At 38.3% G+C, this 22,369-nt stretch overlaps 1 protein-coding gene and 1 long non-coding RNA gene across 3 annotated transcripts in view; both read right to left on the reverse strand.

The window, feature by feature from the left end:
* Nucleotides 1-2,446: 2,446 nt before the first annotated feature.
* LOC310728158 lies at nucleotides 2,447-4,867 on the reverse strand. Its single transcript, XR_014534202.1, has 2 exons — nucleotides 4,701-4,867; nucleotides 2,447-2,972 (listed from the first exon to the last, which is right to left on the reverse strand). It is a non-coding gene; the product is annotated as an uncharacterized lncRNA (long non-coding RNA).
* A 250-nt stretch (nucleotides 4,868-5,117) lies between these two features.
* aqr (aquarius intron-binding spliceosomal factor) overlaps nucleotides 5,118-22,369 on the reverse strand; it is a 35,450-nt gene continuing 18,198 nt past the window's right edge. Inside the window, exons 25-36 of one of the 2 annotated variants that reach the window (XM_083544152.1) lie at nucleotides 22,012-22,121; nucleotides 19,777-19,912; nucleotides 18,888-19,097; nucleotides 17,679-17,816; nucleotides 16,480-16,551; nucleotides 15,442-15,629; nucleotides 15,167-15,338; nucleotides 12,383-12,553; nucleotides 9,917-10,002; nucleotides 7,982-8,147; nucleotides 7,021-7,134; nucleotides 5,118-5,583 (exon numbers count right to left, since the gene is read on the reverse strand). In XM_083544152.1, the coding sequence (XP_083400278.1) occupies nucleotides 5,308-5,583; nucleotides 7,021-7,134; nucleotides 7,982-8,147; nucleotides 9,917-10,002; nucleotides 12,383-12,553; nucleotides 15,167-15,338; nucleotides 15,442-15,629; nucleotides 16,480-16,551; nucleotides 17,679-17,816; nucleotides 18,888-19,097; nucleotides 19,777-19,912; nucleotides 22,012-22,121 (1,839 nt within the window). In that variant the 3' untranslated portion in view covers nucleotides 5,118-5,307. Of the gene's footprint in view, nucleotides 5,587-7,020; nucleotides 7,135-7,981; nucleotides 8,148-9,916; nucleotides 10,003-12,382; nucleotides 12,554-15,166; nucleotides 15,339-15,441; nucleotides 15,630-16,479; nucleotides 16,552-17,678; nucleotides 17,817-18,887; nucleotides 19,098-19,776; nucleotides 19,913-22,011; nucleotides 22,122-22,369 lie in introns of both variants that reach the window. The other variant, XM_083544151.1, reaches the window with a different exon arrangement.

A 22,369-nucleotide genomic window follows, 5' to 3' on the forward strand; every position in this document is an offset into this window, starting at 1 on the left:
AGGAAAATAAGTATTTGAACACCCATTTAGAAATCATGGAGGGGTCTGAAATTGTCATCGTAGGTGCATGTCCACTGTGAGAGACATAATCTAAAAAAAAAAAAATCCAGAAATCACAATATATGATTTTTAAACTATTTATTTGTATGATACAGCTGCAAATAAGTATTTGAACACCTGTCTATCAGCTAGAATTCTAACCCTCAAAGACCTGTTAGTCTGCCTTTAAAATGTCCACCTCCACTACATTTATTATCCTAAATTAGATGCACCAGTTTGAGGTCATTAGCTGCATAAAGACACCTGTCCACCCCATACATTCATTCATTCATTCATTCATTTTCTCCCGCTTATCCGTAATTCGGGTCACGGGGGCAGCAGTCTAAGCAGGCCCCCGCCTTCGACTGCTGCCCAATCCTCACAGCACCGTCCCTTACGGTCCCTCCTGCAGGTGGTGAGCCCACGGGAAGGCGGCCCGACGTCACGAACCTTGATATTTCCCTTGTAAGGGACCCCCGGAGCATAGAGGGTTAAGGGCCTTGCTCAAGGGCCCAAGAGTGGCAGCTTGGCGATACCGGGGCTTGAACCCCAGACCTTCCGATCGGCAAACCCAGCGCCTTAACCGCTGGAGCCACCACTCCCCCTTACACCCCATACAATCAGTAAGAATCCAACTACTAACATGGCCAAGACCAAAGAGCTGTCCAAAGACACTAGAGACAAAATTGTACACCTCCACAAGGCTGGAAAGGGCTACGGGGAAATTGCCAAGCAGCTTGGTGGAAAAAGGTCCACTGTTGGAGCAATCATTAGAAAATGGAAGAAGCTAAACATGACTGTCAATCTCATGAAGGCTCGGTCTTCCAACATGACAATGACCCGAAGCACACAGCCAGGATAACCAAGGAGTGGCTCTGTAAGAAGCATATCAAGGTTCTGGTATGGCCTAGCCAGTCTCCAGACCTAAACCCAATAGAGAATCTTTGGAGGGAGCTTAAACTCCGTGTTTCTCAGCGACAGGCCAGAAACCTGACTGATCTAGAGAAGATCTGTGTGGAGGAGTGGGCCAAAATCCCTCCTGCAGTGTGTGCAAACCTGGTGAAAAACTACAGGAAACGTTTGACTTTTGTAATTGCAAACAAAGGCTGCTGTACCAAATATTAACATTGACTTTCTCAGGTGTTCAAATACTTATTTGCAGCTGTATCATACAAATAAATAGTTTAAAAATACATATATTGTGATTTCTGGATTTTTTTTTTTTTAGATTATGTCCCTCACAGTGGACATGCACCTACGATGACAATTTCAGACCCCTTTTCCTTTTTTTTAATCACATTACAAATTAGATACCACTTCAGTTTGGGCTATTAAAATAAGTATATTTCTGACATGAGTAGTTGCAATAGAATGATAAATAGCATATAAACAGTGGAATAATGATTCATATATATATATAAAACTACACAACTATTTTTGTAGACCTTCTCATGGGACAATACTATAGAAATGACCCTTGGATATATTTTAGAGTAGTCAATGTGCAGCTTGTATAGCTTCATGGTCTGGGGCTGCATGAGTGTTGCTCATTGAAGGAAACATAGATTCCAATATGTAGTGTGACATTTTAAAGCAGAACATGATGCCCTCCCTTCAGAAACTGGGCAGAAGGGCAGGTTTCCAACTTAATATTGACCCCAAACACACTGCCAAGATGACAGCTGCCTTGCCGAGGAAACTGAAGGTGAAGGAGTAGCCAAGTATGTCTCCAGACCTAAAACCCTATTGACCACCTGTGGGGCATCAAGCGGAAGGTGGATCTGGGATCAACCTGTGCAGCTCTGGTAAATTTCATGCACAGGAGGATTAAAGCAGTGCTAGATAACAATGGTGCTCACACAAAATATTGACACTTTGGATACATTCTGACATGTTCATGTAGGGTGTACTCACTTTTGTTGCCAGCTGTTTAGACAATAAAGGTTGTATGTTGAGTTATTTTCAAAGGATAGTAAATCTTTACTGCTATACAAGCTGTATACTGACTGTTCTATAAGATATCCAATTTTCAATACTATAGTATTGTTCCTTGAGAAGATCTACTAAATTCATTGCTGAAATGTGAGGGGTGTACTCCTGAGATACAGTCTCACTCACTCACTCTCTCTCTCTCTCTCTCTCTCTCTCTCTCTCTCTCTCTCTCTCTCTCTCTCTCTCTCTCTCTCTCTCTCTCTCTCTCTCTCTCTCTCTCTCTCTCTCTCTCTATATATATATATATATATATATACATACAGACACACTTACACACACACACACACACACACACACACACACACACACACACACACACACACACACACACACACACACACAAAAGGAAATGTTGGGATACACTTTGAACTGTAAGCTAACAGAAGCTTTTATAGAAAATAAATGGGTTCTAGGGTTATTGTTAAAAGCTCTTTTATTTAAATGTTTTATTTGAACTACTTGAACTCTAAACAGTTCAAGTTGATTAAAAAAAAAAGACTTAAAATTATTTATATTAGTTGTGTTCATTTTATTTCAGATTTTCACATTAGTTCATGACAAAGAAAAATCTAACTGAAGTTTGATTAATTTTGCTAAACCAAAGTAGCTCCATATAATCTAGTGCTTTAATTAAGTGCAGTAATTACAATTCCATAATTATTCCTGTAATAATTATTCATTGCATAAAATAAACTTGCTGAGATTTTGAACAATTTTGAGATATTCCTCAGCACATAGATGTGCCGTGTCTCATGTTCTGAGCACATGTCCTGCCCAGGTTGGCTCCTGCCAATAGGAGATCAGTTAGCCGGTCGAAGCCGAGGCAGGCGGTCAGGGGGGCGAAGAGTCCATACAATCCTCCAAGGAATATACTGAGAGGCCAACCAATCATAAGAAGCACGATCAGCCACACTACTGACCAGAAACAAGAGCTTGCCATCCTAGACAAAGAGAGCAGAAAATTATTTGTATTGTTTCTTTTCTATCAATTAGTCCCAATTGTAGTTCATCTAAACCTTTGCACATATGAAATGCGATTTCAAATGGATAAGGAGAGAAGAATGAGTCTGTAAAAAATCTAAATTTCTATCAAATCAGATATTAATTCTGGATTACCAGGACACTTAAGTGAAATAGGATGTAGTTCCTGAATTAAAATTAGCTTAAAAATAAAACAATAGACAGACACTGTAAGAACTTCTCTGTGGGGACTAATCCCACTTTTCCAACAGAACTATGCTATTAAAAAAATGCTTAGATTACAAAAGATATGTTACTTTGTACCAGGAAATGTGTTATTATGCTTATAAAAGCTGCTGTTCTAATTGTTCTCTCAATACCCTGGATAATAATGTTGTACTGTTTTAACGACACACCCCTGCACAATAGCCTTCAAACAGAAGAATGCATTAAATATAGATTTTTGGAGCGTTCAGTGGTATTTTCTATAAGCAGCACAACAATAACAGCTCCACAACTTGACTGGGTTATTAATATTACGGTCACCTGCATGTGAGAAGAAAATGCATGCAGTGTTCAAAATCAGAATGTGCATCAGCATTGCTTTGAGGTGGTGAGGTTTGGTTTTCCTTCCATTCATTCATTTTCCTGCCATGTTTCCTGGTGAGGATGCAGTAGCAAAAGGTTGAAACCACCTTTTCTATCTCCACCCAGGATATTCCCAAGTCATTTGTGTGAAATTATCCAGCAGGCTCTGGGTATGCATTTAATGGGACATGCTTGAGACTGTTACACTAGTGACTAGACCATCCAATGTGCATTTCAGTATTTAATTCATCCTTAACTGGGTGGCACCAAATGTTTATTCATTGGAGTTAAACTTTGTTGAGGTGTGCCATGATAATCAAATGCAAACTGTAGTCCTGTGTCAGCGTAGCAGACTGTTGACATTAAGTACAGTCCAAAATCCATCCTTAAAACTCCTGTTACTCCATAATTTCATGGATCCCCAGCCTTTGATGTGAAACCATCCCCAGCTGCAGTGACACCTCCAATCGAAGACAACCCCATCCAGAAGCAGGCCTGGATGAAGCAGGCAGATCCGAGGAAAGGGGGCAGGGAAAGTGGTCACCAGTTCATCAGGAGCATGTTTAACTCGATTAGTAACCTTGTGGAGGAACCCAGTCATCACCCCATGTAACAGAGAGCCTTAGACTTCACAAACTACTTAACCTTCCTGCTCTACTACCAAACTTACACAACTGTAATACTGCTGCTCTGGATCCAAGCTTGCACTGTTTTTTTTGTTTTGTTTTTTCCCCCCACATTACTTGTGGATTTAAAAACAAAATGGCACAAAATGGCAAAAGTTGTGGTGAGTGGCTCTTTCTAAATAATAAACGCCATGTGGGTATCAGCTGACGTGTTGTGACAATTGCGTTTTGTCAGCAGAAGGTGATGCAAGAACCCGTCGTCTTGAGGTCCTCATGTGTTTCGGTCATGTGCACATGTTACAAAGCTGCCACCCAAATCACCAGAACATAAATGATAAAACTAGTGAATTATTAAAACACTATAGCACTGCAGAAATGAATGAACATGTTAAACAATCAGTAACATTTCATATGACAGGATAAGAACACAAACTATTTATGTAAATTAAACACTATCAGGAGACAAAAATTAAGAAAAAAATAATTTATACCAACCTCTTTGAAGTTCTTGCTTGGTCTAACAGTTCTTCTCCAAAAGGATTTCTTGAGTGTTTGGAGGAAAAGTAATTTGTGCAGGTTAAAGTGCAATCTCAGTCTCAGTGTCTGCTTCGAATGGCTACCAGGCTCTGGGTATGTGACCCAACAAATTCCTTCTGCTTAACACTAATTTCTAGGAAGCAGTTGGGAGGAGTAAAGAGAAAAAATGTACTAAATTATGGAAGAGGAAGACTTTTAGGGAAGTTGTACAAGGCATGCATTTATTCACAACAAAAAAAAAGAAATATGCACCCAAGCAGGAAGTTTATAACGGAGAACTAGGCTTTATCTATAGAAGTGTAAAATGTAACAACAGAAAAAAAACAAAGCTATTTCTTCCCTTTCACACAACACGCACAAAAACCCCCAAATGCATTTCGATTTAAATTGTTAAATTTTATTACAAAATGATGTTCATTTGTTACAAATGTTTTCTTACAAAGCCATTCTTTTCAAGAAACCAAATCAAAGTGAGATAAAAAGGAAAAATAAGAACTAATCACACCCCGCTATAGGTTGCAGTGGACCCTGGATGAGTGAGGCATGGTGTGTCGATGGATTGACTTTAGGGTTGGTCCTCCTCACTGTCCCCACTGTCACTGTCTCTACCTGGGTGTTCAGGCATTTTAGCACGTTCCTCTGTGTGCTGCTCTTCCACAACCGACTTCACCTCCATCTTCACCTCGGGCTCCTCCTGCACAGTCTTATCTTTATTCACACCTTCTTTGCTCTCTTCTTCAGGCCCAGTGTCTTTCTGCTCTTCTTCTTCTTCCTTCATATCCACGTCAGACTCTTCCTCTGTCGTCACCTGCCGTGGGGGTGGGAGAATCTGCTGCTGCTGCTGCTGTATACACACAAAGTGAAAGACATGCATCACTTTTTAAAGTTCTATGAATATGAATGAAGATACTCCGGGTTGCCATAAATAAATCTAGTGCTCAGTTCTGTTCTCGGTTGTCGTTTTTACTCTAATGGTTACTTATATTACACTGGCATGTATTACTATGTGTAGGTATTAAGATCATTTGTAAATTAACAGTCTATTTGGAGTGCATGTGGCACACTATTGTAATTCTGCAGCTTTTACACGGATATCAGATTCTGTGCCAAAGAATATTGGATTACATTCTACATTGTGTGCAAACTGTTGGCATACACACGTTCACTAAATGAAAGATTTTTTTTTGTCTACAATAAAATAAATACTAACACCCACTTTTCCAGCAAGTCCCACCATATATAATCTGGCAAAAAAGTCATTGTTTACATACTATTTTAGGGGTGGACATAAAATTTATACTCAACATTATATACAGTATATGTAGCTAGTTAGTTATTACATTAAGTGAATTATTAGAGAAATATTGGGGTGTAAATTCACTTGGCCTCAGCTAAGAAACTGATTTTACCAAACATGATGTACATCACTATGCATATAATCTTGTCTTGCTAGAATAAACATTTAATTTAAATTTTAAGCCCATTTAGACCAGTCCTTCTAGCGTGTTAATCAAAGTGGCTTTTACACCAGACACTTGTAATGCAGAAAGCTTTTTTTTTTTTTTTCTTTTAATTTTTTCATGGTTTCTATCTAGACATGCTGAAATATAATATGAATGCTACATTTTTATCATATGCCAATAACCAACACAAAAACATTTCAATCTGTAAGCATTTCAGTCTATAGCCGTGCATGCTCTGCTGACATTAAATCCATATTCTGTAAAATGATTTCAGTTTCAGCTGTGTTCCTGGGAAAAATAAGCAGTAGCATGAACTGTGCATGTGTCTATATATTTTATTTTCTGATAAAATGTATATAACTGATGGCAAAAAACCCCACAAAAAAATCTTAATGTTTAAGATTCTGCTGTTAAGAAGCTATTGACTGAGGTTGGCAAAAAATTCAATTTATAATCATTTGTATGTTATATATATATCATTTCTTTATACTCTGCCTACGCTGATGCAAGCGTCTTGCTGTAAAATAGCTTTACCCAGCCACGTTCACTCACGGCAGCTCTTTTTGCTCAAGTGTGGGTTTTTGAGTGTCGAAGGGTGACAGGAGCTTAAACTCACTCTATACTTTATCGCAGCAGGTCTTCATTAGCAGCAGTTTCACTCTCATACACTGGATTCATGCTTACTGCTAATATTTCAGCATGCTAAACTAAACTGACATTTACATCTGATCTAACAAATATTGAGCTAAAAATAGTTTTGTGATGAATAATATATAGTGTGAGGGGAAAAGGAAAGGAGAAAGTGAAGTGCTCACCTGTCTGTACTGTTGGGTTCTCTGAATCATATGCATGTACATATTGTAGACCAGGTTGGCCATTTCGGGCATGTTCTTCACTACCTGGTCAGGCTCGTTCGAGCGCACCTCTGTCTGCAAAGAAAAGCAGGATGGAAAACAAAGTAAATGCTTCCTCTCTATTATTCTTAGTGTTCTTTGTGCTGTATGTGAAATACTTTCTATGTACACAATACAGGACAGGGACAGATGTCTGATGCATTCATTTGACTTCCCCCCCATTTTTTGGAGGTCACCAAAGTACATTTATGAATAATTCAATAATTCTTTATAAGACATTTCTATACATTCACTAAGGAAAACAGCAGGTACATCTTTATAAATGGGATATTAGGATGCATGAATAATTAGTGTTTCTGGCATTTTTGCATTACAGGTCTATAGGACTGTTTGAACTGCCAAATAAACTTTAAAGAAAGTGTGTGAATTCCACACCCACACAGCACAGTGAATATGAAAAATCTAACTGGAATGAAAGTTTGTTGTGTGCTGTAAATCAGGGCAGACATGATGTCTATTACATGCAAACAGATTTCAATCGGTTTTTCATTTCAATAGATTTCCTGTATTGGTAATTTATATATTTTCTCCTGAGCTTCTGTTGTTTCAGGAGCACAAAAAATGGAAAAAGTGTGTAAAATGTACATTGAATTACATCAGTAAATGGGTTTGAGTGCAGGTGCTCACTCTGGTCAGGCAGTGGCATTCACTTTACCTTTAACTTTGTATGAGACTATATTTTTAGGCCTTACCTCTCATAAAATATTGTAAATAATGTGGTGGGGAAATTAAGACTAAATATGCTGAAATATAAAATTTAGTTATATCTCTTTTTTTTATTTCATGTCTAACACTGGACAATTGGCCTAGACAGTAGAATTCTTGCTGTTGATCTTCTACATATGCAGGCGGGTGTACTCACTGAGTTGTAGTACTCTTGTGGTCGAATGTGCAGCTGCAGTGGCTGCGCAGTCAGCTGATTGAAAGCAGGTGTCAGCTCAAAGCAGTTCTGGAAAAGAGAGACCCGAGCAAAGATGTAGAGGCCCAGCCTGGCTCTGGACATAGCGACCACTAAACGCCTAACATCTCTGCACAAGGTAAAGGTGAAAGAAACAAGAAAAAAGGCAACACACAAGAATGGGTGAGAAGGAAAGAGAGAAAAGAGAACATGATTAGATGCATTTTATTTCTTTCACATTTGTTAACGTTCGCTTATAATAAGTGCATGCATAATAAAAGAGATTGTACATGCTAGAGTGTGAATCCTAATTAACAAAAATCAATGTGGTTCAATTGAAAATAAAAAGCTGATAAAGCACTTGGCGATGCAGTGAGTTCTGACTAAGAGAATCACACTGCTCCTTTCTTCAGTTCTGGCTTCTGTTCTTCTTCTCCTCACATGCACAGAGCATATAACACACAAACAAGAGTGTAGCAACTAGGAGTAAATGCAATATAATATGTCTGTGTATTAGACAATGGGAGGAGATTGTTAACAGAGACCAACTATGAAAACTGTCCATAAAAAAAATATATATTTTCTAATGAAATCTATAAGACTTTAATAAAATCTCATGCTGTCCACTAATCAGCATCACAGCTGCAAACAAAACCTTTATTATTAAAGAAAAAATTTGATATAGATGTAAAAGATGTTTTTCACCAAGATCAGATATTGAATGTGTCCATCATCTCTCGCTCTCTGTCCTCATACTAATATATATATATATATATATATAATAAAGGTTTTGTTTGTCCTCTCTCTCTATATATATATATATATATATATATATATATATATATATATATAGGACAGTGTGTGTATGTAATTATATATATATATATATATATATATATATATATATATATATATATAAATAATGTGCGTTTGTGTGTGTGTGTGTGTGTGTGTGTGTGTGTGTGTGTGTGTATATGCGTGTGTGTGCGTGTGTGTGAGTGTGAGAGAGAGAGAGAGAGAGAGAGAGAGAGAGAGAGAGAGAGAGAGGTGGGCATCATACTTCATACATACCAATGTTAATACAGAGGTCCACCAATGCAATGTGGAAAGAATCTGTGCTATTCCAATTATTAATTAATGACTATAGGAGTTTCAAGAAGGAATCAAATGGAGAACATTCTACAGATTTATGGAAAAAAAAAAAGCCTTCACTCTTGAGCACCACTGCAGGTCCATCAGTCCAAACTAAAAAGAATGCACTACCTCAGACTTTAAGTGCAAAAGATGGACCGAATTAGGCCAAAAAGTATCAGAGGAAAAAGCAGTGCTGAGAGTACTGACAGTAAACGGTTTTACTTCAGCTCGGCATGTTTCTGAAGACGATTACAGTCTTCGAGCTTTTAAGGACATTAAGCTAGCAGTACAGATACAAAGCCATAAATTATTCATTAGACTAAAACTCCATTTCTAGGCTGCAGGTTCAGCATGAGTCTCAATGCTCACAGTAAACACACCAAAAGACATCACTAAGTCTTCCATTGGAGGAAAAAATATACAGTGGCAGACCTTTATTAAATATGGAACACATTAAAATTAGTGTCATGGGTATTACATCGCTGAATGTAAATCAGCAAGGTTTTTTCTTTCACGCACACATACATAATAAGAGCCAGGGATTTGATCGTAAAGCTGTGTATTGTACGATATATTGCCACGATCATTCAGCATACGTTTCCCGCAGTCCTTCTTATTATCACATTTTCCCATAACACTTCAGACTCTGCTTAAAAAAAAAAAATCAACATCATTCTCATCCTGCTGGATTGGGGGATGGAGATGGGAGAAGGGTCACATGACAGAATAAAAACTCAGCTGTTGGTGCGATCTCAAAATGCTTACCTCAAATGGCCTACTGCTTTGGTGCGTACCAGTGAGAGGATGATGTAGTCATTCTGCTGACCCTGAAACCTGTCCACTGTTGTTACCTACAAAAAATAAAAAAAGTTTATTTTAAATGCCGGCTGTGCTGTTCCATATTTTTTTTCCCCCTAAATACGATTTAGATGTTTTTTTTTTAAATGGCTGGGGCTTGCAAACTTTAGGCTTACTAAGACACAATGAGACAGGATGTGGCAGCCAAGATTCTTTATTTATCTACATGTGCACCTGAATTTTCAAGTGATCATGAAAACCTTCTTGGGAAATGAAGGAAAACAGAAAGAAGAAAGCAGGCAAGTAAAAAGTCTCTTCTAATAAAAAAAGCAAGGCACATTTCTCAACTCTGTACAGCAATGCTGCAAGTTAAAATAATGCACACACTATTACTCTCACACTCACTCAAACACACACACACACACACACACTCCGGTGAGCAAAATAGAGAGAAGCCGCTGCAGGCTGATAAAATCATTGTAGGTTATCAGAGTGCGGTAGTGCTGGCTGCTTGTCTGATCAGGGCAGGATAAACAGAAAAATGGGACCCAGCTAAAGTGCTCCCTGACAAATGGGCAGCACCTTTAAATAAAACTCAGCCTTGAACTATTTCTAGACACCTTGTCCACTGAGACAATCTACTGCTGGGCCCTTTTGGTGGACGAAGAAAAAAACAAATATAAAAAAAGGGGGGGGATCTATTTACAGCTCTCTGTTGCTATATAGAACAGGTGCAGCACCGCAAGCAACAAAATGCCACTTTACAATAGTATGAAGCAGAGAGATCTGCAGGTTTAGACAGGCCATTTTAGCACTCTGTGGTTCCTTCTCCAAACATTTCCTCAGATGCCCTGCTTTTCTGAACCGTCAGCTACAGAGCTTGGCTCAGGCAGCCATGCCCTACCCCTGAGGATGTGCCTTCAGAAACATGATGGACTAGATATGCCATGTGCTTATGTCCAAAATGCTTTGACCTGCTTTTCCCCAGCTGGTGCAGCAAAGCCGAGCATATCAAGATTTCTCCTTCAGTAGTTTTGCACTGTGGACGGTGTTCTGCACAAGGGCTCGGGGAATCCATGCCTAGCCTCAAACTTAAGCCAGCACATGATGGGTCAAAGTGCAGTACCACTGAGCCACAGCTCAATTCGAACCTGCTGATGAGCAACGGTGCTCCTGAAGAAGCCCATAACAGCAGTGCACACTGATAATACAGGCTGCGTTCTCTCATAAGCACCCTCAGGATGGCACTAGAGTGGGTGATGCCTTTCAGCAGATGGCCAATGAAGTGAAACATTTATTGGTGGGTCTCCAGCAGCGACAAAGTCTGTTTTGGCCTGTCAAATGTATGATGTACAAACTAAAGTGAAAATCATTAAATGTCCACATTTTATTGAACAGTATCTGTTGTGTAGGTGTATCTTTACTTATAGTATTCTTGACTATATACAATAAGCTTTATAACTTCCTGTATGTGTATCTAGGGTGTGTTGCTAGTCCTATATCTAATTCAGCCTGCACTTACAATAATACAATTTTATATATAAAGTAATAGTTTAAGTGGTCATGAGGAACACAGAAGAATTTAAAATATCATCCCAGCAGCAAGTAGCTGAAAGCCTTATACATATCTCTCTACACTCAGCGCTTGCATACATACATATGTAAATGTGGTGTTGTTTTCCTCTGAAGCTGTGTGCTCAGTGCTCTTCTCTGGAGTGTGTCTGGAGTCTAATAGCACTCTGCTTTGCAAAATTGTTTGTTCGTTACTCGCTTTCTCGGGTCTCTAATTAGACTGCTTGCAGCAGACTTCTGAAACGACATTTGTTTTGTTTCAGCAATTCTGACAATCTGTCAGCAGCATTCTGACCAGACGCAAGACTTTTCTGTCGCTCATCAAATCCTTGTCGCTGCTCTCCCAATCACCTAAAGGATTAAAACCTGTATCTCTCTGCACTAGAAAGAGCGACAATCCTCAATCTGGGCACTGCTCTATATTCACTCACTTCTTAGTATTGTACTGGTACTGATTTGGTTTATTTATTTTTTTAAATAGTGCATAGATACTTCTTTTACTAATAACCTTTAAAGTCCTTAATCCCTGATTATTAAAGTAAATGCTAATTCTATGTGAATATCCGCTGTAATGATTTCCACCTGAGTAACAATATAATGAAATGCTCATGGCAATGAGATTTAGGGTAGAGTCACATGCCCTGCCCCTTTGTTGGTCATACACACATCTGTCTAATCTAATTTAGAACTCTGGTTTCTGTACAACTCAGTCAGGAGGAAACGGGTTTAGGCCTATACTGTTATAACAGTTACAGATATTTTGTTCTTCAGTTTCCTTAAATAAAAAGTCATGTTATCTGATGTATGCATGCAAGGTATACACACATTCAGAGACAAACCTGTGTGAGAGTTTGTAATTACCTTGTTGGGCTGGCCAAAGAAGAGGTTGTTGGCACACCGCTGGTTGATGACGTCTCGGATTAAATGCTTCTGGCCATTATAAGTAGTGAGGATGCTGATACGCTCTGCTGGGTAACCCAACAGCCGCATGTACATAAACAGAGCCACAGAGTACTCCGCCTCAGCAAGGTTCTACACACAAGTAACAAAACACACAAGGACAAACTGGATAAGAAACTAGCTTTAGATCTAAATTAGGGGAAAGTCAGAGTAAACTGTTTTTATGTAATAATCAGAGCCATTATGCAATAGCTTTCTGAAACACTTGCTGCCTGCGCTGTAAAGTACAAAAATCTACTTTAATCATGGACAAGGTTGCTTAAAATAATAATTAAACGAGATAAAGGTGCAACTTAAATAACAAATATTCATTCCAAGTTTGGATTTGCCAGCAACATTGAAGCTTGGCAAATGGAGCCATGAAAGGATCGCCTAAATGAAGCTCTGGCCGAATTAATTTCAGGCATTGTGAATGAGTCGCATATGTGATATAGAATCCTGGCCTGCAAAATAATCACAAATGATCATATTCTTATTTGTTGTTTAATGTAAATTCTGGTTGATACTATATCTGGAATCCACAGCAGCATGAGCACATTTTGCAGAAAGCTTATATACAAATCACTTGCAACTTTTCACCACTGCACAAGAAACTACACCACCTGTAAGCTGTGCTGAGTGCTAAAACTGCATGTTTAAATACATGGCCACTATATCAATATATTTATAAAACATGATTTTATGGAACCTCTAACTACTCATGTAAAACATGACATTCACAGGTCAGGAAAAAAGATGTTTTTCAGGTTAAATAAAATAAATAAATAAATAAATAAAAAGAACAACATGCAATGTGTGTATTTGTGGGCTGTAAGAAAATAAAGGATGGAGTTCGACTTGCTGCTGAATAATTAAAGATAAGCATACAGTGACAAAGCAAAGAGCGACAAACAAGGATAAGTCTCAGTGTTGGAGAAATTCACTCCCAGAATAATCATCTGGCCTTTCAATAGGGAACAGCTGCTAACAATGCAACAGTCCTTATAATGCTGAATGTTTGAATGAGACTATTTTTGGAAGATTCAGACACTTTATTAAAAATAGATTTAATAAAGAAGCACAGGGTAGCTATTAAAACTTCAGACAATTAGAACTAAATAGGTTATAGAATCTTACCAGAGCCTCTCTTCTATCAAAATGCCAAATAGAGTGCATCCATTAAAATTAGGTTCCAGTTACAAAGACACTGTAAACATAACCATAAATAACAAATACTTTCATCACCCTAAAGTGACAGATGGTGATTAATAAAGATGTACAGAAATACCAGGTTTCAGTAATTGCTTCATCTATGTTGGTTTACACAAAGGTCAATTTTTTTTCGGCCACTAAATTACATGACCAATTTTCTACTTTTCAAAAATCTGAAGTGACTGCTGGAGTCAAGATCAAATCGCTCTATGCCAGCAATAACATTTGCATTTGCAAACCCATATGCACAAAGAACCACACAGCACACTGCATACTCAAAGACACACACACAAAAAAAAAAAAACTTGTATTTTTATACAAATGTGATCTAATGTGCTGCAACTGAAGAGGCCCCAGTAACCATGGCAACAGCATAGCTTCAAACCAAAGGACTCAGCCTGAGGACAGAAAATCTTATAAGTTCAAATTGTGGCATCATCTGTGCACCAACAATGTGCTCTAAACCACAGACATGAACCACATTCACACTGGCCAAAGACTCAACCTGAATATTAGCCCCGGCCTTAATAACGTTAACCTTTCACAACCCTGTAACTAAGCAGTCTCACCAATTAGCTGGCCACAGGACAAAAAATAAATAAATCAATATTTTACATTAGTGTTGGTTAAGTGGAGTCATAAGCCTTGTTTAAAACGTGACATTTACAAGCATATGACACTCATACTGCACCCGACGTGCTGAATCTAGAGCCATTGAGGGTGAGTAAAATGGAGCATTAGTGTAAAAGTACTTTGACTAATGAGGTGTAACTGATGTACATTAGACTAGCGAATGGCCCGTTGGCAGAGTGCTGCTGTGGCTGGAGCACCGTGGAAGTCTGTTGGACGTTTGTTCAGCTGCTGTCGGGACTGACTGTGTAAACAATAGAGTCTTTAATGCTCCTGAAGTGATGCCGCACCAATTTTACAGCTGTTTTAATGCACAATAAAATTGTATTTAAATTTTAATGTGCAATAAAAAAAAATAAAAAAAATTTATATATATATATATATATATATATATATATATATATATATATATATATATATATATATATAAATGCTTGAAAAGTAATGAAACTTGTGATGTCTCAAACATAACCAACTTTCATTCAGAACATACCAAAAAAAAAAAGAAAAAAAAAAAAAAGAGAGAGAGAGAGCGAGCAGCAGCAAGACATTTTCTTAGTGGAACAACTCACAGCAATGTCATCTTAAAAAGAGTTCTGTTAAATGGGTACTGGAATAATCATAATTTATAATAATAAATGTAGCATTTTTTCCATAGATGTTACATACAGGGTTTCTGCAGAATTCACAAAGTCAAATAGAAGACTGTTTAAGACCACTAAGTCGCAATACAGCTAATTATATTTGGACTAGCGAAAAAAATTTTTAGGGCTAGATTTTAAATTGGAGACTTTTTAAGACCCTGTGGAAACCCTGTACATATGAATAGGAATCAGTGTGTGATTGACAGAGGCCAGCACTGACCTGGTAGAAGTAAGGGTTGGGTTCAGACTCCCCGATTCCATTGAAATCCTGCACGTTGACAAGCTGGAAGTCGTAGGTAAAACCAGGGTTGGGGGCCTGAAACTCTGGCTGACTCTGAACATGAGGCAGGTTTCCAAGCTTCTTATATCGCCAGTTATACAAATTACACAGACTGCAGTACAAAAACAGTTTCGTGAACATTAATAAACACATTATGAGCAACTCTTATGATAAGCCAGGAGCATGGGATTGCAAAAAAAAAAAAAAGACCAGACCTGGCACGAGCTCGGCCCTGTGCATCCAGGTCCACTGTGGGCACGCCTAATCGTACAAAGCGTGTGAACAGCGATTGCTCCATGTTGGAATATTTCTGAAAAGCCATATTCTTAATGACAGGAGGGAGCTGGTGATGATCACCAATCATGATCCAGCGCTTCAGACGACTGTAGCCATCCTCGGGGTTCTGTTACAAAAAGCAGAGTTGTTTTCTTATCACACTTGATCTTGAAGACATTTGGTACAGTGATGTGTAGTGATTTCTGGAACACACCTCAGTTATGACATAATGGAAATTGACAAATCAAGAAAACACTCAATGGAGTCGAGAACAATCATCCTTTACTATACCACCCCCTATACAGGAGACGTTTTACTTCACTGTGTAAAATTACACCCAATGTTGCTGTCGCCAGAGCACTCAGTTACTGCAGGGGACAGGTGGCAGGGTGGAGAGTGAAGTCTCATCGTGGCAACACAGAGCAGTGCGGGTGAGTGTTAATGCCTTCATACATGCTGCTTTCTAACAAACAAAACCCCCCCAAGGATAGCCACATGCTCCAACAACACACCCAAAATCCACACGCTCACTGAGCAGCAACGATGTTACAGGCTGACTCACGTTTCAAACCCCCGTCAATGGCACATCTGTGTTTACTCACAGATCTGTTACTGTGGGCTGATTCAGTAACCTTAAAATAAACTGGCTGAGCCCTTAATGGCACATACAAGAGTGGAGGACAGAGGTCTGTTCTTACAGACAAGGATAGGGATTACAGCAGTAATAAAAGACGTGGTAGTGTAGAAGCTCTTAATTGGAAGTTAAACCTAGGGGTCAAGGCATTGTCCAATCAATCATTGGGAGACATGAAAAATTTGCAGCAAGCACATTCATCAAGAGGGAACTTAGCATGATCATGTAAGAAATAAAATCTAATTTACATCTAGGTCAAATTATGTTTAACTGAATTCTGCCTCCATGACAGGTTCTGATAAAGTGAGAGAAGCTGAGGGCTGAACATGAGAGAAAAGTATACCTGAAGTAGCAGTGGAATGAAAGTTTCAATCTCCAGGATCTGAGCTGCTTCTTCCATTAAAATGTTGTCATACTGGAACAAAAGAACATGTCATCAAATGGCTAAAGTCTAAATGCCACGATATGTAAAGAAATTTCCACCGACACTTCATCAGTGGTATCTGAGATCTTGAGTAATTTGTGTCATGTGTTTACGTGAACAGTACATGTTAAGCAGTCAAAAACAACGGCTAGCAGAGAAGCAGAAGAACTTATACTTCCCGCATCATTCAAATAGCATGTATGGATGTGCTTGATGTAACTTTTTTTGTAATAAATGGAAAGCAAATTAGATTTGTCTTCTCCCTTTTTTGCTGACTTGAAAAATTATCCGATCTGTGAATTGAGAAACTGTAACATGATCCGAACCGTAAATTTTGTGATCTGTTACACCACTAATTACAATAATATACACACACGTGCGCATCTCAATAAATTAAAATATCATTAAATTTATTTTTAAATTTATAACCCAATACAAAAAGTAAAACTCGTATATTGTATAGATTCAACACACAAAGACTGATATTTCAAGTATTGTCAATTTTGATGATTATGGCTTACAGCTAATGAAAATCCAAAATTCAGTATTGGATATGTATGTAATATGAATATTGTGAAAAAGTTAAATATTGGAGACTCGTGGTGTCACACTCTAATCAGCTAATTCTGTAGCTCCTGTACGTTGCTGTCTCTCCTGTTTAATGTTGCTGTCAAGTTTCCTGTACTTGGTGGAGTCAATGTGGTGCTTAATTTATGTTTGCTTATATGATGATGTTATTTATGGTTTTCCAGGGTACATCTGTTAGAGATACCATACATGGCTTTTGGAGACCATGGCTTTATAGGTCAGATTTAAAGAGACCTAGAGAAACAGCTGGTCTTTTATTTGGGCATAATCAGAATAATTTATATAAAAAAATTACAATTACTTCTGAATACAAATTAAAATGTGAACACAGCCACGGACTTTTCACATTGAGGGAAGAAAAATTTCAGACGTGATTAACTTTAACATCACAAAAACCCTTCTATTAAAAGTTTTATATTCATTGCATGTCTGAAGGCAACATTCTGAGGGAGAATTTTCATCCATGTGGAATCTGATAATCATCGACGTGTAACTGGATACCAGTAATTTCATCCTGTGTGAAGATTTACCTTGAAGCCGAGCTCCACGAGATCATGGCGTTTGAGAGCAGCGTGAGTGCAGGTCATTGCAATGATTTTTGCCTCCTTCACCAGCAGATATTTTGATCTGTCCAGTCCACTGCGCAGCAGCTCAAAGGCCCTAAATTCCTGTACAAAAAAACAAAACAAAATTCAGTCAATATTACAGATCCAATAGCCTGGCAACTACACAAGCATTTTCGACCGAGATATGTGAATCATAAATGTTGCATTTTTATGAATGTTAATATTAAACCTATAAGAATCACGCAATATTAACTGGGATATATATATATATATATTTTTTTTTATCTTGTCCAATCACTAAAATACAAACAGCTTCCAAACTGCATCTTGTACTTTTGCTGGAACAAGGGCAACAAAAAGAGACAGGCTCCAGAGCAGCCTTGCTGTAGTCCTTTTTGAAATGAAGAGCCAGACAGCTATTACAGCCATGTCTCGTTGTCAGCAGCCACCTTATCAAAGAGCGAGATCGTAACTGGCGATTCTGCTTTGATAAAAAAGAGCACATAGCACAAAGAAATAAGCTGCTCACAAAGAAAGCATGCGGGTGCAGTGTTCACGTATGAGCTCTGGGAAATGAACACATGCAGCGGCAGAGATATTATTTGAAACCAAGAAATTGGTTATTGCTTTTTGAGGTCGGTGCTCCCATAACAGGGTACCGCTATTGTAATCTCTGAGTAAAGTCAGCTGGGACTGCTGAACAACCATACGTGAAAAGGTATACGAGGGTGTAGGGCTAAATATCACTCGTCGGGAGACGAGGAAGCTGTGAAAAATATCAGTGGTGGTCACAATAATGGCATGAAAGAGTGATGGACAGTTTGATAAGGTGAAATATCCTGATATACGCCTTATGTTCTCATTTATTGTCTGTATTCTTTATAAAAAAAAATACACTAGATAGAAGAATCATCTGCTTATCTGAAGCTTTATTCACACTAACATGGGTATATTTTTATTTTTAGACACACTTGCTGTACTGGTCGGTTTATGAAATATTTCACGATTCACAAAATTTTTTACTGTGTGTGCTTAATCAACATAAAATTATTATTTTCCTTTATTTATAGAATAAATCCTTCAAAAGAAAAAAATTTATATGTTGTATCCAGCAGACTTTGTCATCATTTGCTGTCACCGTGCGCTACGTGCACAACTCCTCTACAGACTTACTTCCAGCTGGGTGAAGATCTTCCGGATGTGACGGTAGCACCCTTCTGCAATGTCAATGTCCTCCTGGTAGCTTTGGCCCTTAAATACAGGTTGGGGTGCATTTGAGAAGTACTTATGAAAAGGAAAGTGCGCAGCCACATCCTGCACGTTGACCTCCAAGCCCGGTTTGGGCTTGACCTTGCTTGTGTATTCCTCCCAACGTGACATTATCTGCAGGAGAGAGAGAGAGTGAGTGTTTGTGTGCTAGATCACTGCCAGTGGCTTTCACGTACACTGTATTAATGCAAGACAAGCAGAAATCACAGTCACATGATACTCGGCTTAATTAGTGGGGTGTATGTATGACTGCAGGCTTTAGCACAGTTTAGCTTATGGCATCAATGTCATTGATATGAGGATGCATATCTCATATCAGCTAAACTAAGCACTGAGAAGTGAAAGATAGGAGAAAACAGATTCAGTGAAAACTGAGGAGGAAAGAATGAAAAAAATAAATAAGTAAATAAAAGCTCTGTTTAAAGGACACAGGCATGCTGACACTGACTTCTTGGGTTTAGATGTCGGAAACTCGATCAGGTTCTATAAAAAAATGGCAGACGATAGATTTGCTGCATCCATGTTTGTGCTTCTCACCATGTCTTCCATTTCTTTATCTGCTTCATTTCCTGTACTCATCCATGTTGGGTCTGATTTTCAGCAGCCTCACCATGACTGCTTGATGACTTTATTTCTGCCCAGCAAGGAGTGACTATTTTGGGCTGTGCTGCTGATTCAAATGTTTTTTTTTCTTCATGCTTATACATGTAGCCCAATTAAACCGCCAGTATGGCAGATTTCTTTTGGGATGTGAAATATAACAGAACATTTAGATGATTAGAAATGACCGTACCTGATAAAGGTAAAAATGGCCAGCTGTTTCACAGGTGTACGACACATCACCTGGGACACCGAGACTCTCCTGCAAGCGAGCCACCTCTCTGAGCAGCTCCAGACGTCGAGCCAGTACATAGTTCACTCGTCCGTATCTGAAGTAAAAAAAACCTGTTGTTAGAGCTCTGCTAATCAGACAAGACCACTGAGAAACAGTGAGTTGAAGCAACTTACCAACCCACCAATTATAGACATGGAGAAGATGGGAAACACAATGAAATCAAACAATAGCTAGGAATAATCTTGGTAGGTTTTCTGTCTACTCACTGCAGCACAGACCACACTGCTGGTGTTTTCTTTAAGGAAGTACTGCTGTGAAACAGCTATGAGAAAACACAATTGCTTGCAACATCTCACTGAAGTCAAACATGGATCCACAGTCTGCAGACAAGCTAAATCCTTCATTATTAATTCAGCCTCCTCAGGACAGCAAATGTTATGATAAACTTTCCAGAAAAACACTTTGTTCAAGGAAGTAGTGATTTAGCTTGAATATTGAATTACAACGTCCGGAACCTATTTTACTTTCAAATAGATAGTCTAAGCAAGGATAAAAATTATTTGCAAAGCTAAATCTAAAGTCACAATCAAAGAGCATGTAAATGTAATGCACCTATAAATAGGGACCACTAAGCTTCTAAATGGATGTTTTATTTGATCTTTCATGCATCCATGATTAAATAGTGGATTTGCTTCACACTGGGTTAATTTCAGATAAACCACCACCAAAAAAACCCCCAAACAAACTAAACAAAAAAAACCAGTCACTCCCTGTTATTTAAAACACTTTGAAAGGAAACAAAAATAAAAAAATCACATTGTATTTAATGTTAATTTATAGAGCGTGTCTCTTTTTTTGGAACGTTTGGATCGTGCCATAACTTTATACCACTGTACATTTACAAATTCCTGTCATTTATCATTATCTGCATGGTTGATTAAATTTCTTGTTTTTGCCTTGCTCTTGCCATTGGGTCGGAAACTCAGTGGAATTTAAATGTTATCACTCATCGTCTGCGTCTGTCTGCCTCTCGTGCAATCTGCATAATGCAATCGTGCCCATCCATAGCAGATGCAGTCCCATTTATCATCACTCATCTTCGACCAAATGGTCCCTCTGCTTTACATCACACAACCAATATACAAGTTCACCCCCTTGTCAGTGGAAAAATCTCACCTTGATACTGCAGACTTGTGCCTTGGTGCTGCTTCCATAATTATAAAGCCTATTCTGTGTTCATCCCATGAGTCTTATTCACAATACACTCACTCTCACCACCACAAGTACTGTCTGAATTATTGGTATACAACTGTAGAAGATTTACACATCCACTTATACTTTCAGAAAAAAATTAGGAGCCAGCTGTCCACAATAGTCCTTAGGGTACCAGCACACAAACACTTAGCAAAATATAGTCTAATTATTGTTATTGATAAATACAATAATATATCTAAATATAATTTTTTTTGGGTCAATATCGCACAGCCCTAACCTGAGTGTCTGTTAAAAATCCTTTGTCAGAAAGTTAACTAAACGTACTATAAAATTGGATTGAATCAGCAGAGATCATTTCCTCTAATACACATTATTAGATCAGTATCTGTTTAATCGGTCTATGGCGCTGCAAAATCTTCGAATTAAAGTAGAATACAAACATAATATTCTACATAAATGTTACAAGAGAGATGTAATGCCATTATTCTTTATCATTTCTCAAATATCTAAACTAGGATTTACACTTCTTAGGGTAAATCACCAAACCAGTATTCGCTTTCTGTAAAAAAAAAAAAAAAAAAAGAATCAAGCATTTCCCTTTTTATCTCTATTTGTAGCGGTTTAAAACATTTATTGTTGTAAATAATAATAATAATATTTATAATAGGCTCACCTTCAACCACACAGAATTAGATATGCCAGGCTGTCACATGGAACAAGTACTGAGTCGTTATTTAAATGAGTGACAGCAGGAGTCTGGGTTGTGTAAAACAGCAGAGACCACACTCAGGGCACTAATTAGGAGCTCTAATTGTAACATCAAACACTCCATAAAGGGCTGCTGCCTTCATCAAGAGAGCAAGAATGAAGACAAACATGGCGCTTGGAGGACAAGGTGGCACTGAGGGGTCTCAAGTTTATAAGCTTTGATCTGTTGTTTAGCCAGCTGGGGTTCAATTTCCTGTCTCGCAATCTCACCTGCTGAAATCCTTTTCGGTCTCCAGCTCCTCCTCTCCGTGGCCCAGACGCAGGAGGTGCCGCTCGTCGATGTCCAGGGCCATGATCTTCTCAAAAAGTTGATTCAGTGCCTGGATGAGAGAAAAACACGAATACATACAGAAGCTGGTTTAGTATGGTATAATTAACAGTGAACATTATTTGTTATAATTCAGTGAACTTCCCCAAGGGCAAATACTATATATTTTCCAAGACTGAGTATTAAAAAAATGGATATAAGCAGTGATTAAACAACCTGAAGTATATATAACTTTGGCGTTTGCTTGAAGTTTTTCAGTATGACTGATAGCTACATAAACTTAGACTCGGAGTATACTCG

This window comes from Silurus aristotelis, assembly GCF_946808225.1.
Source record: "Silurus aristotelis genome assembly, chromosome: 6".
NCBI lineage: Eukaryota > Metazoa > Chordata > Actinopteri > Siluriformes > Siluridae > Silurus > Silurus aristotelis.